This window comes from Tachypleus tridentatus, chromosome 10, assembly GCF_004210375.1.
Source record: "Tachypleus tridentatus isolate NWPU-2018 chromosome 10, ASM421037v1, whole genome shotgun sequence".
NCBI lineage: Eukaryota > Metazoa > Arthropoda > Merostomata > Xiphosura > Limulidae > Tachypleus > Tachypleus tridentatus.
This window is the reverse complement of record NC_134834.1, coordinates 20,035,455-20,054,955: the sequence shown is the minus strand read 5'-3', so window position 1 is coordinate 20,054,955 and position 19,501 is coordinate 20,035,455. Positions and strand designations below refer to the sequence as shown.

General features: G+C 33.5%; 1 protein-coding gene across 1 annotated transcript in view; it reads right to left on the bottom strand.

Moving 5' to 3' along the window:
• LOC143227983 (sec1 family domain-containing protein 2-like) overlaps positions 1–11,990 on the bottom strand; it is a 39,439-nt gene extending 27,449 nt beyond the window's left edge. The window contains exons 1-6 of the mRNA XM_076459335.1: positions 11,662–11,990; positions 9,253–9,437; positions 6,427–6,630; positions 5,021–5,161; positions 3,948–4,028; positions 512–643 (exon numbers count right to left, since the gene is read on the bottom strand). Coding sequence (XP_076315450.1) covers positions 512–643; positions 3,948–4,028; positions 5,021–5,161; positions 6,427–6,630; positions 9,253–9,435 — 741 coding nt within the window. The 5' untranslated portion in view covers positions 9,436–9,437; positions 11,662–11,990. The remainder of the gene's footprint in view (positions 1–511; positions 644–3,947; positions 4,029–5,020; positions 5,162–6,426; positions 6,631–9,252; positions 9,438–11,661) is intronic.
• Between the last annotated feature and the right edge of the window lie 7,511 nt (positions 11,991–19,501).

The window sequence follows — 19,501 nt, the reverse complement described above, 5'->3', positions numbered from 1 at the left end:
ACATGAAGCATTAATCACACAAAAAAGCACATCCAAACTCAAATTTGAAGTGGTAGTTCAGTAGAGAAGTGCAGAGGAAGTTGCATGTGTCATGGAAGCACATCATTCTCCTATTGGTGAGAATGTGAAACATGATGATTTGCATGCCAGACATGTTAGAATTTTGCAATTCCAATAGGTGGGAGTGGAAGGCTTTTGGCATGGGTAAAGAAAATTTTACATATAGAGGGCAGCATTAAATCAGAATAGCTACTCTTGTGAAAGGAGCTAAATGCCATATCAGAATATTCAGTTGTAAGGAAATCAATTTCTACATGTCTGAATAGACAATCCAAAAGAAAGAAGGTGAATTGGTAGCCATCTACAAGCCCAACTCATTCACTAAATAACAAATATAACAAACTTTTCTAAATTTTTTCCAGTTTTATTGGTACTCCCTTACAATAATTGCAAAAGGGAGAAAATGAGAGCTCTAACCTTTCTGCTTCATTAAAGTAACATAAGAACTTACCTTTCTTCTTTGTTTGGCTAGAGGCGAGTGTTCCAAATCTGTTCCAATTAGCCGACTCAGCATTCCTAAAGTGAAAATATCTTCCTTAAGATGTAGTAGTTCCAATAAACTGTTTAAACAATCAACCAAACCCTGAAAGAAGAAAAAAAAATAATAATAATTCTAGGTAACTACAAACAAAATTATATACAGGTGTACCAGTAACATTTTTACATTTATATATCAGGTCATCTCTTGAGTAATGTCCAATTTTAGGTTCAGAAAAAAGATTTCAAATGCTTTTAATGTCATTTAATCAATAATGTATGTTCCATTATTATTAACTACTTCCTGCCAACGATTAACAAGATTCTGAATTCCACTTCTATAAAATTCTTAGGGTTTGGAGGAAAATAATGTAGAGAAGGTAGTTTTGGCATCTTCATGTGTTTCAAACTTTTTTCCATCAAGATAGTTCTGCAAACTTCTGAATAAATGATAATCAGATGGGACAAGGTCTGGAGAATAAGGAGGATGTGGAAGTTTTTACCTACTCCAGTTCTTCAATCTTTGCAGATGTGATCCTTGCTGTATGGAACCGTGCATTATCCTGGTGTAACACAACACCTTTACTACTGATCAAAGCAGGCATCTTTTCTTTCAGTGCAACATTAAAGTGCTATAACTGTTGACGATAGAAGTCTGATGTAATTGTTATGCGTGGCAGCATCTCAAAGTGGATCACACCAACAATATCTCACCAAATGCTTAATAGGCATTTTACTTGCACTGAGCCATTGTCTGTGGTGCTTAACATTTTTAAAATATATCCATTTTTCATCTTCAGTTACTAACCTACCCAAAAAAGATGAGTCACGTTCACGAGAGTGCAGAGAAGTGCAAATGTCAGCTCTTACTCTAAGACTGGCTTCTGTCACATCATGGAGATCCCATTTTACAAGTTTTGACACCTTTCCAAGCTCTTGAAAATGATGAACTGTTGAATGGGTTGAACTAAGCTTCTGTGCTAGTTCATCAACTGTTACAGCACAATCTTCATCAAGTGCAGCCATCAGCAAGTCATCATTAAACTCAACAGAACAACCTGAACGTGGTGCATCACTTAAGCTGTAGTCACTTGACCTCAACTTCTGAAACCACCTTCAACATTTCCTTTTATGGAAAGACTCTACACCATAAACACCTTGAATGTTTCATGTAGTTTCTGCTGCACTACTGGCTTTTTAAACTCATAAAGCATTATATACCTAACATACTCCTCAGACATATCCATCTTCATAAGGTTTTATTTAATTAATGATCTGTAAAAGTGGAGTTGTGTTAGTTTCTTTTATTTGTCTGAACATTTTTATACACGTCCTACTACATATTTTAGTCATTAAAGCCTTCTACAAAGACAGAAATGATGATGCACTTTCTGTATTAAATTTTCAGACACTACTTATAGGATGACCTGATATATTTGTGAGAAAAAAAAACACATCTTACTAGTAAACAGTAAAAGAAATTGATAAATGTATGAATAAAATAAAACTGGAAAAGTGTTTCAAAATAATTTTCGACACTATGAGATAAATACACACAAATTAAGTTATGCTACAATCATTTTTTAAGGACCTGATGAGTAAAAACACAGTTAGGGTTAGAAACATTGGTTTGGTTTGAATTTTGCAAAAGGTACACAAGGGTGATCTGTGCAAGCCTTCCAAAATTTTGCAGTGTAAGACCAGAGGGAAAACTATGCTTTCTGTGATCCAGTGTAATGTGGAACTAATAAAACTGGTTTTTTGTTGACTATGTCTTTATACTAACGGTTTCTATATGACAGGAACAATGTTTTCAGAACAATACGTTTTATTTGATAATTCCTTCCTCAAGTGAAACAACTGAATACAGTTATCCAACTCAATAATTCAAGTGAGTAAATGACTTTTCTTTTTAATAACATTATGTTTATTAGAGTTCCAGTTTGAATAATTTTTGATCAGTAAATATCCCAGGATTTGGGAGAAACTTTCCCATCTCCAATACCAAATCCAGTAAGCTTTGAAATATGTCACAAATTCTTGTAGTCTCAAGCTCACTTATTTTTCAAATGACTGTATGTATATTTGGGTCGATAAAAGCTGTTATTCCTTAGCATGAAACTAATAAGCTATGAAACTTAGAACTTCCTTTTAGAAACTCCAACAACTACAATATAATCCCAAAAACAGGTTACAGATGAACTACTCTTCACACCTCTTATAACAACCTTCAACTAATAGTTTTAACTTTATTTATTGATTATGTATTGTTCTGTTACAAGTTACAGCTTTTACAAGACTATAAAAGCTGTAACTTGTAATAAAATAAACTCCAGCTATGTCCATGCAACTGATATGCATTCTCTTCAATCAACTATTGTTACGAAAGCACATGTTGACATTTTAAAATCTGTTTCTACTGCAGGACTTCTTACTAGTTGATTTAAATATGTATAGGACATGACTAGATTGTCCATAAACTTTTAAATCTCTGTATAAAAATGTTACTGGCAGTTGACAACAAAAGATAGGTGCAACTACAATATCATATAAATTTATTATATGTTACTTGGTTAAAGTTTTATTGTTATAACATACTTCTCAATCTGTTATACAATATTCTCTAAAATGTCCTATCTACTTTTATGTTTACTTGTCTGTTCCATAGTTTCTAGTTAAAATAGTTTTTTTAAAACAGTTTCTAGTGCCTTATGAAACCATTTAAAAAACTACTGTATTGCCTGTTATTCGTGTCACTGGGGCATTACAAACTGTTAAAGGTGTGTGTGCGCTAATTAGAGACTAATTAGGTCATATGATAATACCTCTATTATAAACAAAAATATCTACATGAAACTTTGTAGAATGGGTGGCAACTGCCCATTGTAAAGACACGAATGTAGAGGACTTGAAGATGAAAGGCGGAAGACTTTTGAAACGTTGTCCTCTACGCTTGTGTCTCCACAACAGGCAGCAGCTGCTGTCCATTCTACTAAATTTCATTGTGAATACTTTGCATAAACAATCTATCAAAAAATATTTATAAGTAATAGCAAACATTGTCTATTTATTTCTAACTTTGCTATGAACATTAGTGCTTGCTATCACAATAGATATGGTAATTGTTTACAAGTGTCAAGAAATTCTGTAATGCAGTCCTACCATGTACAAAGTAGCTTCCTTTAACTGGCACTATCAAAGCATCTCTGAAACACGTTGCTACAGTGAGAAAAGATGGGAAAATCATGGTGTATACAATATTTATCCTTTACCAATATTGACTGCTTTCAACAGAATGACTGGATAATTAGGGAGGGCATTGATTAGGAGTGACACAGTACATCAACTATTTGGTTCTCTGGCCAAATTACTCTCTGTTTCACTTCTACCAATAAACATCTTTAACATACCTTCAAATTAAGTTGGTATTCGAATGATAACCCGCTCACTGAATTATCCATCAAAGTCCCACCATCTTTATCTTCACCATGCTGAAACATTAATTTAAAAAAAACAACACTGTTTATATATCAAAATATTGTTGAAGTATGTATGTTTCATACATAGTTCTCAGGTTTAACAGATACCCTATCAAAAGCTCTTTTACTTACTAGTTATGGTATACTGCAGAATTCATTTATTATAGACAAACAAAATCTCACCCACATAGAAGTTAACATTACATATGAAATCACATCCAATTAAAAGCGTATTTTAGCTAGAACTTCGTCTCTTACATACCTTCAAATAAAACATTATTTGAAAGCTACATACATAAAAAACAGCAACAAAGTTTAAATAACATGGAAGCAAAAACTCCATTAAATCCTTGTTTATGAAATAATGCTTTGTCAAAAAGTGTTGTCATAAAATTACGTTGTTTGATAAATAAATAGAAATACAACTGTATGAAAAGTTCTTATATATAGACACAGAAATACTATAAAGAAAACTGGGATCGTAGCTATTAAATACCTGCTTCTAAATCCCTACAAGAGTAATGATACGAAAAGATAGATACTGTCTTAACCCTTAAATGGCAGAAATGTTGTATGTAGCAGCATTAGTTGCTGTTGATGGTTAAAGTCCCAAAGTTTCTGAAGATTTTTAGTTTATATATACATGTCTAAGATTTTGAAGTAAGAATTTAACGTGATTAACATTACTTGTTTGTTTTTGAATTTTGCACAAAGCTACACAAAGGTTATTTGTGCTAGTTGTCCCTAATTTAATAGTGTAAGACTAGAGGAAAGACACCCAGTAGTCATCACCACCCACTACCAACTCTTGAACAGTGGGATTGACTGTACCATTATAACACTCCCACAGCTGAAAGGGCAAGAATATTTGGTGCAATGGAGAATTGAACCTGCGACCGTCAAATTACGGTCGAGATTAAAATGATAAACCTTCGATATGTATGTTCCTAAGTCCAAGACATATCAACATATTTCACAACAGAGATTTACTTTCTTTTACTTACTTTCACTGTAGTTTGGTGGGATTGTTTTGTGCCAATGTTGCCCAGTAATGGAAACAGTTTTGAAAAACCTGGTGTCAAAAATAAAGAATCACAAACAGTTGCAGCAAATATGGGGATGTGTATCACTTCAGCTGTATAGTTCTGAAAAACGAAAAATTAGACACTTTTAACTGAGACGACATCATCAGCAGAATGACTCAAAATGTTCAAGATTCCGTTACTTCAAAACAGACAAGTGAATTTTAAATAAATCTCCAAATTTCTTCTAAGTATAGGTTGGATGTCTTTTGTTTGTTGCTAAGCATAAAGCTACATAATGAGCTACCTGTGCACTTCCTACCACAAGTATTCAAATCAGATTTTTTTTAGCCATTATAAGCCTTCAGAGTTACTGTTGGACCACTGGAAGAGGCTGGATATTATTAAGGACCTAAAGTAACCCATGACCTTACAAATCAATAAAATATGATTCAAGTATAGTTTCAACAACTGTACATAACGTTTACTTTACGTCATCAGGAAGACACGTACAATCCTCCACAGTAGGTACTTTCAAAAAACAATATAATATGACCTCAACTAATCTTCTGTAGAATACAGAATTGATAACTGCACAAAATACTGTTAGAATGAAAACACTAGCTGTTACAATGTTACAGTTTGTACTGCTCAAGCTGCTACAGGAATAAAATCAATAGGCTTAATTGTAGTGTCAAAAAAATTACATTGGACTGTGGATGCAATTTTTTTCCTTCTCTCCTTTGATATTTGCATTGAACTAATTCTGTGAAAAGATGGGAAAAATAAAGGTCTTTTATTCAAAAGCAGAACTAGACATATAAAAGTACATCAAAAACCCTATTTTCAAAGCAATACAAAACTTTTTATGTCATACCTTTAAATACTGAAAGCTGGCCTAACAATTAAACCAACAGATCTAATATTAATGATAAAATTCACAATTAAGTAAATTATTTTAAATAAAAGTATTAAAAATCATTTTGTGAGAAAATAATTAGTACATTTAAATTAGTAGAGTTGCAATGATTCAAGCATACACGACTCATTTCTAACTGCTTAAGGCCAGTTGATAAAAGTTGTTTACCAACAGTATATTGTTTGATGGTAGATTCATCAATAAGAGTACCAACTGCAGCTTTCAATGCAGAAACTTTAGTGGACACAAACGTGAGATTCCGATGAAAGTTACTGATACTTACAAATCGCAGATGGATACATTCTCAACATCTTGCTGATAGAAAGAACAATGACACTTCCGTCCTGAAAAGTTTGATGTTATTAAAAACTGAAATATTCAGGATGGCTTCAAAGGTGAGATTTATTTCTTGTTAGCTGCAGTTTCCATAACAAAACATAATTATTGTAATTAAGGTTTTTAAACTTACCATATCACCCATCCACTCTAGCAACCTGTCTTCTACACTGTAATAAGTCTGTTTATTGTCATGATGGCTGGGAGAGAAACTGGTAATAACTACACTGTACTGGAAGCTGCTATACTTCAAAATGTCTTGAATAATGTGAAGTGGTTCTCCATAAAGAGGCCCACTGACTACGAAGACAGCTTTTCTCTCACTTTCTGATCCTGTCTACACAAGATATTCAAAGCAATTATGCTTACACGTTTTAATACATTGTATTAAATATTTAACTTCACAATATCTGTAAGAAATGGTGTAAACTGGACCTTAGAACACATTGAGACAACCAAATTTATAACTGACACACGAGTCGTTTTCTTCGAACTTTGTAACATAACAAAGTAGACAACATGCAGTTTACACACAACTGTCCACAATCAACTCCTAACAGACTTTTTCAATGACAATAGACTACACAAAAATAAAGCCACATGTACGTAACACATGATTAACCCTTTCAACGTGGATAGGTCAAAGTGCAGGTCATAATCTTTCACAGGGTTACAAAAAAATGAATTAATCTAATTTATTATCTCTCTAGAAGAATAGCTCAACATCAGAACACAAATAATAAATTAAAGGTTAGTATTTTCAATGTTTTAAGTTCTTAATTTTATAAGGGCATATTGAAAAACATGTTTAGTTTTCCCAAGAATAAGTAAGAACTGTGACGTTTGTTATCTCTCTCTTCTCTATGAAATTTAATGTAGATTACTTATAATGTTCTTGTCATTCAGGCAAAGCATAATTTATATAGCTTTCAATCTTATTTAGAAACAGAGTATATAGCTATGCCCACCTGTCATATCTCTTTCAGAACTTACTAATAGTTCTCTGGCATTTAACGTTATATTATTTATACCCACAAGTTAACCAACAGTTTTCTCTACAAATGACACATTATATTATTTTGTTGTCTGTATAGAGAATTGTCTATTTTCCTTCCAGTTCAAACTTTATTCCCACATGAAACACGTCGACAAATGAATTTTTTATTCACACATATGAAAAGCTAAAAAAAATTGTAACAGTTACGGAATATTGTTTTATTTTTGTATGCTATTATTCTGTGTTCTTTGGTGCATTATTTGATCAAACAGAAATTATTTAATGAAGCAGTAAAATTAGTATAAAAAGTAGGGTTGAGTTACACTGAGAGTCAAAAACAAAAAAAGACCAGGGTAAGTACTTTATTTCTTGTTTTTTATTTATATTCTTTATTAATTATTACAAAAGTAACTAAAATGTGAAAATTGAAAACTTTTAAGCTGAATAAAGTAAAATAAATAATAATTTTTATGAGGTACACATGCAAGTCCTTGATATCCTACTGTGAACTGAACATTTGCCATTTGACTTAGAATTTATATGGCATAAAAAGTAGTTAAACAAAGTTCAAAGAACATTCAAATAATAAATTTCAGTCTAAATAGATGTATACTGTTACAAAATTTGAGGTTTTCTGTTACAATTTGCAGTAATTCTAGAAAAAAAATTACACTTTTTATCAACATTCTTTGTGATGTAAAAACATAAACCAAGTATGCTTCACTTGAGAGACAAAAAAATTATATAACATTATTAAAAAAGACCAATAAAAAAAACACTTTTATTATGCTACTAAAGGTATGCTAGGTAACCCACGATGAAATTTAACCTTCTGAAGGTATCGATCATGCACCTTTCTTTGGTAATTTTTTATCTCTTAACAAATTTACATGTGAGGGAATGTTGTGATAGTTTTAACAAGTAGAAATGTTAGAACTGTAGGTATAAGACCTCTTTGGCTATGAGTTTCTGATCCTCTGTAGTATGTTTTTGTTAACTCAACTGTGTAGGTTCCAGTGAAGCTATAACAAAGACTAATACAGCTTCAACTTGAAACACTCAAAATGTTGTCATGCCATAAGTTATGTTTTTAGTACAAAAATAATTCCTTAGCTTTCATAGATATAATTAAGAGTGGCATGTGTATACATATGGGAAGTTCTTTACAATTAATAAAACTATGCAAAAATGAAAGTTTGGATAGGAAAGTGTAGATGGTATAACGTTATGAACATGGGATATGATTTAAGCTTCCTTATGCTAAGCAAAAGTGATATTAGGAAAAATAAAGTACAAACGAAGCCACTATACGTTTAACGGAGGTAGTGAGTGCAGAAAGAATGATGTAAAGAGAAATGTATTTGAGGAATAGATTTGTCATCCCTTAGATCCAAACCTCAGATGCCATATTAAGGTTTTGTATGTTAATTAGCTTGTAGACAGTTAAAGTACTGAAACTAGTACTCTGTCGAGTTTTAATAGTTACCATGGTTTCAAAAACATCAACACATCTGGTATCTCTTATTAGATAAGTTGGTTGGTTTAACACTTTTGATCAGAACATAAAAGCTGGCTCAAAGGTTGTTTACTTTTTACTAGAGGTGTTTTGGAATAGATTTCACCTTGCACTGCAGTTACTAAGGCACCCTGCACAACCATTAGATTGAGGGTGGACTTAGTACGCCTAACCTCTCATGTAAATAGTCCAGATAAATCACTTAAACATTTTCATTACTTTAAATTTACACCACTGCCTTAAAACTTCACAAACTTTGTGCATTCAAATATAATATGACACAACCAAAAAACGTTTTATCTGTAAAGTGTGAGTTTTCCCTACTATCATATTATAGTTGTATAGATTTATTAAAAAATTACAGCTCAGCATTAAAGTTTTGTTCACATTTTGGAACATATTTCATCTTCGAGTGAAATTGTATTTATATAGGCCTTGGAGCTCACCTCAAACGAAGACAACTGCCTCACATGCAGTGCTCCAGCATCTAAGAGACGCAGCAGGCCACCATGCCAGTGTAGACACTCAGCTGCGGGGTTATCCAAATACACCACAGATTTTTTTACTTTATAACACACTTCTGTCCACCAATGGTCAAGCACTTTTGGAAGGTTAGTTTGAACAGACATTTCTGAATGACAAATGAAAAAAAGTTGTTAACTCAGAACGTAACCAATTCTGTTGCTAGGGTTCCTTTAAATTAGATGGTGAATATAATTCAACATCCAGTCTAACTGATAACAAATGACTTTACTTCCTTCTTTAGCATAACTACAAATTAAACATTTGTACTACTGGAATTTTACTCTAGGCTTACATTACAAATGATATTAACCAATGTAAAACAAATCAACTTGCACAAACCTTGAAAATCACTATTTATAATGTAGATTAAAACATGTTAGGACACTTTCTAAGCCTACCTTATTGAACCTTTAGGTTTGAGCTTATTATTAGAGTTCACAGCTCCCTCTATCTAACATTAAATAACAACATTAAAATATATCTTGTGACAATAGTTTCATATCAACCAATGCGCTTTGTAGATCCTTAAAAAACTGTTATTACCAAATAAAAATTAAAAATAAGTAAAAATAAACAATTCAACAGAACTAATTATTTATTTTCATTAACCAACAGACAAAATACTAAAATTAATATTAATAATTAGATTAAATATAATAATTGGTTGGCACACCATGATTCATAAGAATGAGGAAAAATGTTATTGACAGTGGAACATACTATGTTTTGACAGAATGTTGGTCTGTCTTCTTCAGGTATAATCCGTACTAAGCAATAAAAGGTTTGTATATTATTACAAAGACAAGAAAACAAATGATTAAATATGATGAAAATGATGTCAGAATATAGGTAAAAGTCAGATCTGGTCAGATATATGAACACTGAATAGAATTTGTCAGAAACAACTAAAGCTGCTGAGGCCATTATGGATAAAGGTCATATATTAGCACAATGTACTTCCATATTAAGAATATTAAAGATACTTTTACAAAACTAAGCCCAGTTAGATCAGTAAAGTTATAAGAACAACATGCTAATTCATTATATAATGCAGTAAATAAATAATAATACTATTGGGCTTGTCAACAATTTCCATAAAAACCTTTTATTGAAACATACAAGTAGAAATATCATCTATATACTTATTAAAATTAATAGATCTTTGTGGCAAATGTTTATTTGTAAAAATCAACTTGTGAACAATTAATTTTTAAGTGTGGTATTTTTTCTCATCTTGGTTTCTACAAGAATTTCCCATTAACTTTGATTACATTGCATCATTACAACAATCCTGTTATTAGTTAAAGCCTATGTTTGTTTTTGCTATTAACGGTTATTATTTTACTGGTTTATCTACACGCATACTTTTTAAACGTTCCTGAAAATATACTCTTCATTACATTAGTACGTTAAATCATTTTCATTATTTATTAATTTGTAGTCGTTGTTTTTGCTATAAAGGTAGCTAACTTTTTGCCAGAAGTTACTGACCCAAAGAGACATTTATCTCTGTACGCATTAGTTAGATTTTACTCGGAATACTGATTTATTAATTTATTGTAAAGACTACCATGATAAATCCAAAAATGAACTTATGGGGATAAGTTAAGCCTTATTTTCCATTGAAAAACAGAAAGGTGTTTGAAAAATTATTTGGATAAACAATAGGATAATGGCCTCTAATGTCTTTCTGCTACATTCTGAAGACAACAGGATCTGAGGACACAAGCTTACATGAAACATTTTGAAATGACAAGGCTCCAGTTAAAAGTTGTAATGGAATGGTTAGCTTATGGAATGAGTTTCCCTTAACACTTTACAAATTACAGGAATTTAATGGGGGAGATTTATAATTTCTTTAAACCTAAAATAAATATAATGTTATATAGGTTTAATTTACGATTTCATTTAACAATGTAACTTAAAATACCACAACTAGTTCTTTTTATTGCGTAGCTCTACCGAGTAAAGCCTCAAGCCTTACAAGTTACAGAGAGTGATATTATAGTATCTCATAATCTACCCTAACTTCTAAGGCTGATCACAGAGGCCTAAATACAAAATAATGTAAAAGGCCTCATTTCTCACGTTGAAATAATAAAACTTATAATAGTTATGCCGCAATGAACAATTCAAAACTTAATATTCCAAAAATATTCATCACAAAACTTTAGAACTAGCTTCATATGATATGGTGAAGTATTTAATTAAACAGGTTTACAGGTAGATTTTGTGTTCTAATAAAGATAGAGAGAAAATAAAGGGCTTTCTTTCTTTAAAAAAAAAAGTACAAATGTAATACGCATTTTTAATTGAATTTGAAATCCTACCGTTTTTGTGCTTCTACCTCCAAGACAAGAGACAGTACAGTGGAGAAATATTTGTATTCTCAGTATACGACATTAAAAATTTAAAATACTGCCATTACTGAATATGGCTTCTTTTTTTCTTTTTTTTTTCTCGGTAAACTAAAGGCTAATCTAATCACAGTTATTTCAAATACTCAGTAGAACTCCAAACACAACTTGGGACTTAAGTTTAAAAATATAAAAATAGAAGAATATTGAAAAAATACTGCAGTCATTTATTAAGATTATACCGCTTTACAGTCAATGGTTCTTCGTAGCACTTTCCTCAGTCGTAACTGAAGTAACAAAAATTACATTCTTTGCCACGTGGTTACTAAATTAAACAGCTGAGATAAAGAGAAAATATATGTTTTATGAGTGAGAAATGCTTACACTACTGATTAAACACGAGTTGTTGAGACGGAAGGAAACAATAAATAAATAAAATATTAAATCCACTACGTTATAAAGGTGATTATTTACACTCTTATTTGAGAAAAACCGCTACAGATCTCATCCAACTATGATGAGGTGTAATATTTAGTATATACATACAGATACTTTTATTTCGTCGTTGTTTAGTCATGTGACGTGTCGGTTCCGGTGTACCTGGATCTCTCTCTACCTCCTTCTTTGTACTGGATGAAACCCACATTAATTCTTCAGTAGAATAATATCCTAATTTAGTAATAAAGACTAGAGAGAAGGCAACTAGCCATCACCACCTACAGCCAACTCTTTGGCTACTCTTTTACCAACGAATAGAGGAATTGTCCGTACATTATAACGCCCCCATGGCTGAAAGAGCGAGCATGTGTGGTGTGACGGGGATTCGAACCCGCAACCTCCAGATTACGAGTTGAGTGCCTTAACTACCTGTCCTTGCTGGGTCGCCTGTGCAGTCGTAAATATTCGATAAACAAAATGGAAGTAGCTGAAAATAACTGCACAGCTAGAGTTGCTTGTTTGAGTAAACTGGTAACTGAAAGATCTTTGAGATCACTATTCGACGACTATGCGAACAATTTCGATTAAACATATTGTTAAGAAATTATGGAAGTATTGGATGAATATGCTGATACATTATTTGAGTATTTCGGTGACCATTAGGGTGAGGTAAGACTAACTCTCCACCACATGGATATTAGTTGCATATGTCCAATAAACAACCACTGGACAAACTATTCTGTAACAGTAGAGATACACTGGATATTGAAGGAGGGAATCATACAGATTTCAAAAGAAAACGTTTGACCGTCTCTTGTAGTGAGTCTGAATAAGAAAGAGGGCAAACTAAAGTCCTGTGTTGGTTTTATATGAGTGACTGTAGTGATGTGCATTAATTTCTTTTTCCACTAATATGTAGAAACGAACGTCTGGAAGCACTGTAAGGAATTGCTTGGTTCGACACTTTATACACCAACATCGGATGATGAAAATAGGCCAAAAACTTATTTTATCTCTTGAGACATTTTGTATGAGTTTCATGTCTCATCATTCAATCTGTGTAATGCATTGTAACTTTAGAGAGCCATATGGAGCTTACATTATGGTAAACTGTTAAGAATTATAATGGGATAGTCTTAATGTTTAATCACTTGTTTCTTCTAACTACCATAAACCTAACTATTTTTCTTTAGTAGATAATAAAAAACAGACCTAGAAGTGAATCCAAAGAAGTCTTTACATCTGCATACTCAGGTAGAACTCTTCAGTAACATTGTGTTAAAGAAGGATGTTTACCAGCCCTGTTGTCCTGGACAAGAAGAATATTTGTCCTAGCCGAAAGTGTTTCAATTAAGAAAGTTTATTTTGGTTGAATTTTTGTGGTGAATATTTGCAAAACAGTTCTTTCTTTTAAAAGTGCCATAAATACACGTCTTCTGTTGGTTTTGTGAACTGACTATAAATGGTTTCACTTGGTTTCCTTCAGGCCCAGTTTTTTTTTTCCAGAGCTCAGGCGAATTCAGATAATTTATGTAATTTTTCTATCAGACCTCTTGCAATTAAAAAAACTTTCCTTATTACTCTCAAGAGAAATTAGTGAACCTGAGAATACTACAGCTGCATATATATTTATAGAAATGCCACTTAACCAAGGTATTAGCTTTGCCACTTCGTTGCTAGAATCTGCTTTAAAAGTAGGTTGTAACTGTAACTGAATCATTACAGTTTTATCACTTTCACTTATACTAGAATATGCTGACCAAGTAGAAACAAGTTTGACAAGGCATTTTTAATCCTAGTTTCTATGGATAGTCCAATTTTCACCATTCTGCCTGTTTTGTCTATTCAACTAGCTAAGAGTTTTAATTTCTATCTTATGTGGTTAATTACTTTATTCTAACTGTGATTTATTTTCAGCAACATTTTCACTTTGGCAGAATATCCTGCAGTCCTCAAGATTTTTGGGGGCTGACCAGAGGGGAGCCAGTGGATGAAGACATGTTGTTATCCTACTTCACAAATGCACAGGCTCTTGTAGACTAGACGTGGAATCTGAAGAGTCACCTCAACTGCCATTAGCCATCTCTCCATTCCAGGTCTGAGTCATCCATATTCAGGGAACCACATGATGATAAATTTCAGCCTTATGTTGTGCTGCCAATGTACACTCAACCAGTGAAGACTCTATTCATGCTCAAATAGCCAGAGCAGAAAAGTTGACCTCAGAATCTGGAGAGATGCCCATCAGTAGTTGCTCGGTGACTCACAGAAACGCAGTAACCTGTGAGTTTGGGTCATATCAGAATTAATCCAAAGAAAACCTTTGCTTTGGGAGGCACTAAACAGGTTGATAGAAGGTTTCCATTCATTTTCATTTCCCTTTGTCAGTTGGCTGACAGCAGTAAATCTTGAAGCTTCTATATTTTTGACTACACATCCATCTGAGAAGGAGTCCGAACAATAGCCTCCACACCTATAATTTCTAAAAAACGGTAAAAACAACAAATGCTACACATGCCAATAGATCCTGGTCCAGAGTATCATTACTTGGTCCAGACAACTAAAAAATAAAAGTCTGTAATTCCCTATTAATGTCAATGGCTTCATCCAACACACACACACACATTGACGACCTACCATAAGTCCAGAACAGCCCTGGAAATCCTTTGTCAGATAGGTAACATCCAACTCTGGGAGACTGTATATATGTATATCATTTAGTTATGTCATTGGGAATACATTAGTATTATTATTACTACGTGATAGTTGAAACTCTTAACACGCAATTATACCGTATTATATTTTGTATTTTGCCATTCGTTTTTAAAATGTTAAATACTAATAAAGTGTTAATATTTTATGTTGTCCTTGTACTGCACCTCGGTGGACTCAACAGGTAACCCAATGTGGCTTTGCTGTAAGAAAACACACACATGTACTGCAAATAGAGTTGTATTCGTATCTATCAGATGAAGTTTTTATTCTTATGATAGGTGCATGTAATTTATCGATACCAGAAAATTTGTTTACGATAGCTGATACTGAAGAATGTTTTCAGTGCTTATTTTCGTGCTTTGTATTTCAATATTAGGTTGTCCAGAATTAAATGTTGTTTTTGAAATGCGAAGTTTGAAAAAGTTTTAACCAGTGTTGTAAAATATGATTTAATCAAAGTAAAAACCATTTGCTTCAACACACTTTTGCCAACGTGTAACGATGCTGTTTATGCCCCTATCGTAGAAATCAGAGTTTCTATGGTCAATGAGCTCCCTGAAAGCTTTTTCTGCAGCTACCTGGTTTTGAAAGCGTTTATTGTTTAAAAAGTTGTTAAAGTGCTTGAAAAAAATGAAAATCTGTATGGGAAAGGTCTGGGGTATAAGGCGGATGAAGCAGAACCTCAATTCCCAATTCGTTCAATTTTTGGAGCGTCATCCTTGACAGGTCTCATAACGCCGATTTTGTTGATCTTCAGTCAGCTCATATGGAACCCACTTATCCAACTTTTTCGTCTTTTCAATCGCACTCAGGTGGTTGGTAATGTTTGACTTGCTTATGCGTAGCTTTTCTGCAAGCTCACGTACTGTTGTGTGATGATCTGTCTCAACTGCTTCCCTTAATGTGTTTTCATCTAAGGATGGTTTTCTTTCACGACCTTCACGGTCTTCAAGACTTTCATTTCCATGTGGAAACCTTTGAAACCAACGCTGAACTGTACGCTCAGTAACAGATCTATGGTAGAATGTCTGGTTGATGTCCCGTTTAGTTTCGGTAGCTTTTCATCCAAGTTTGAAGTCGTAGAGGGAAGTCAGATGAAAGTCCTTCTTGTCCACGCTGCCTTAGGGATTGTGAAACGTATTGTGACTAGAGTTGAAACAGCAGACAATTAAGACACACTTGTAAGCGACAACACTTAATATCCAGCTTCTAAATATTATCGTGAGAATTTCGACATTTATTTCTGGACAACCTAATATATTCATTATATTTTTTATATAGTAATTATTAGTGAGTGTTGAAAGGACGTTTTGTTAAATTACATGTATTATTCTGTTTGTCGTGAAGTGTCTACATATGTACTTAAGCTAAAAAGTATTTTTATATCTCTGACTGGCAAACAATAGTGTCGATCAATCTAAATGAATTCATTCTTACCACCATTGCTGAATGGTGTTTGTATTATAGATTTTGTGGTGTTGCAGTGTTACGTTATTAAATATAGATAGGTTGAAGGTTCGTTTTTCTCAAGTACAAAGTTACACAGTGTGTTATATATGCTACATCTCCACAGATACTGAAACCCTGGATTTAACGTTGTCAACATACAGACTTACTACAAAGCCACTAGGGTCTTATGTTAAAAACACTATGATTCGTAAGTTTAGTTTTTCTTCATCTAAGTACGTGCACTTGTAAGTGTTCGTTACAAGGTTTTAGTTCTCATATTCTGGATTATTATTCTAATTTAGTACTTCTGAATCATGGTAATTTTACAAGTTATACCATTTACCATTCGATACCAGTTTGGCCTAACAGAATGCATCTTTTTAATATAACATAAGTATCGTTTGCTGAGCTATTCTGACAAACATGACACCTTCCATTTGTGTAACTTTCAGTTCAAATTTTGAACTAATTGTTATAAATTTAAATTATTTTTTTTAGGTTTAGAGCACTTGGTACAAAGCTGATAACGTGCTGCGTGCAGAACTTCTGTATCGTCCTTAATATATTGAAATAATAAAACTTTGTCCCTAAAATATTCAACAAGTATTTTTCTTTCTAGAAACAAGATGGAATCTTCAATAGCAACGGTTGTAATTAGATCTGAAGTCGGTCAAGAGAGGGATATATTAGCTAATATTTTGTACTTGAAAAAAACAAACAAACACCAACTTAGAGTCATTCTATGATCCACTACAAGGCGGCTGAAAGATTACCGAAATATAAAAAAAAATTTAGCTAATTATCACTGTCTTCATTAACGGGTTAATAGTTTACACACTGTATAATTATATTTTTCCTGGTGTTAACTTTCGTATTCTTATTTATACACACACAAAAAATAAAATATAATCTGAAATAAATATCATTGTATTTATTTCCACAGTTGTTAAAATAACAGCTGAAAATTATCATTTTTTAAAAAGATTTAGGGATTTTATATTCACCAACAATAATTAAAATTTCAAATTAAAGAAATGTTACTTATTCTTACGTTCAGGCAGGTGGTAAGGTTTCACCTGGTGTTGGAAGTTGTTTGCGTATAAAATAAGTTTGTTTTTTAATTTCACGCACAGCTACACGAGGGCTATGTGCGTTAGTTGTCCCTGGTTTAGCAGTGTAAGACGAGAGGGAAAGCAGCTAGTCATCACTACCCACCCCCAACGCTTTGGCTACTCTTTTTCCAACGAATGTTATAACGCCTCCACGGCTGAATGTGAGAGTATTTTTAATGTAATAGGGATTCGAACCCATGATCCTCGGATTACAAGACGCATGCCTTAACCACTTGGCCATGCCGGGGCCTCGTTTAAAATAAATAAATATTATTTGACAATAATTTATTAAAAATCATCCATTTTTTTAGTCACTAATCTCCAGGCCCGGCATGGGCAGGTGGTTAAGGCAGACAATTCATAATCTGAGGATAGCGGGTTCGACTCCCCGCCACACCAAACACGCTCGCCCTCTCAGCCTTGGAGACATTATAACGTGATAGTCAATCCTGGCCCGGCATGGCCAAGCGTGTTAAGGCGTTCGACTCGTTATCCGAGGATCGGGGGTTCGAATCCCGGTCGCACCAAACATGCTCGCCCTTTCAGCCGTGTGAGCATTATAATGTGACGGTCAATCCCACTATTCGTTGGTAAAAGTGTAGCCCAAGAGTTGGCGGTGGGCGGTGATGACTAGCTGCCTTCCCTCTATTCTTACACTACTAAATTAGGGACGGCTAGCGCAGATAGCTGTCGCGTAACTTTGCGCGAAATTCAAACGCAAATAAACACTAGTCACTTGTACGATTTGTTATGTGATTTAGTCAAAAAATTAATTCCGCAAAATTTGTACAAATTGAAAATAGTTCTAAGATATACAGAGCGTTGTAAAATATACAGAGATAGTTTCGTGATCAAAATTGGGCTGATTGTTAAATTTAGTGTTTGTTTTATATATTTTTTGTATGGATTTCACTGTCACGTGTAGCAGTCAGAAATCGAATTTTGTTTGTTTGTAGTTAAACACAAAATGTACATGTAGTTTTGGTGTTCTCAACACGGGTATCGAAACCCGATTTTAATGTTATAAATCTCCAGAGTCACCGCTAAGCCACTCGGAGGGGGGGGGGGCAACAACGTCAGAAATTACACCGAGTTTAAAATTTGAATTATATTCAGTTTTTCATATGATACTATTATTGGACACGAGATAGCGTTGTCTTCGCTTCCGCTCCCGCAAGAGACCATTTGGTCAATTAGGATAGTCCTGACAGTCCTTTTACGAATGGTATCCGCAAAATTTATCCTAGGTGAAGGCAAGTCCATAATGTGTAAACATGGTAGCTATCGCAGAACGTGGGTCATTGCTTTAAAGCTTGAATGTGATATTCTGACTCACTATGGATTATATTTATTTATTTATGTACATTAAATTTCGTCATATTTAAATAAACAGTATTGTCTTCTAATACATTTTTAAGTATATTATTCAAATACACGTGCTTATAAACAACTGCGTGTGCGAGTATACTATTTACGCTACACAATGTTTGTTCATTCTGTAATCACGATTCTTGTTCATGAAATAACCTCAGGTAATGTAATAAAAATATATTAGATGGTTTCGTCTACATAAGCCCAATATGGCCAGGTAGTTAGGACGCTCGGCTCTTAATCTGAGCGTTGCGGGTTCGAATCCCCATCACAACAAACATGCTCGCCCTTTCAGCCGTGGGGGCGTTATAATGTTACGATCAATCCCATTGCTCTTTGGTAAAAGAGTAGACCAACAGTTGACAGTGGGTGGTGATGGCTAGCCGCTTCCGCCCAAGTTTTACACTGCTAAATTTAGGAGAGCTGATGCAGATAGTCCTCGTTTAACTTTAGGCGAAATTCGAAAACAACGAAACAAAGTTTAGTTTATGTAAATATTTAGTCATTGAAATATGGTCATGCTGTAAGATATATCTTAACAACAATATATCAGTCATGGTAAATATTAGGTCCTTGTAGTTTCATAGTAATTCACTAAACTCGTTACAATACTCAAGTGGCCATTGACCACTGCACTGAAAATGTTTTTAACAAGGGAAAATCAAAGGTATGTGATGAATGTATACGAAGCAACATTATCTGTTTGGGTGTAATACTAAATGTTTTAC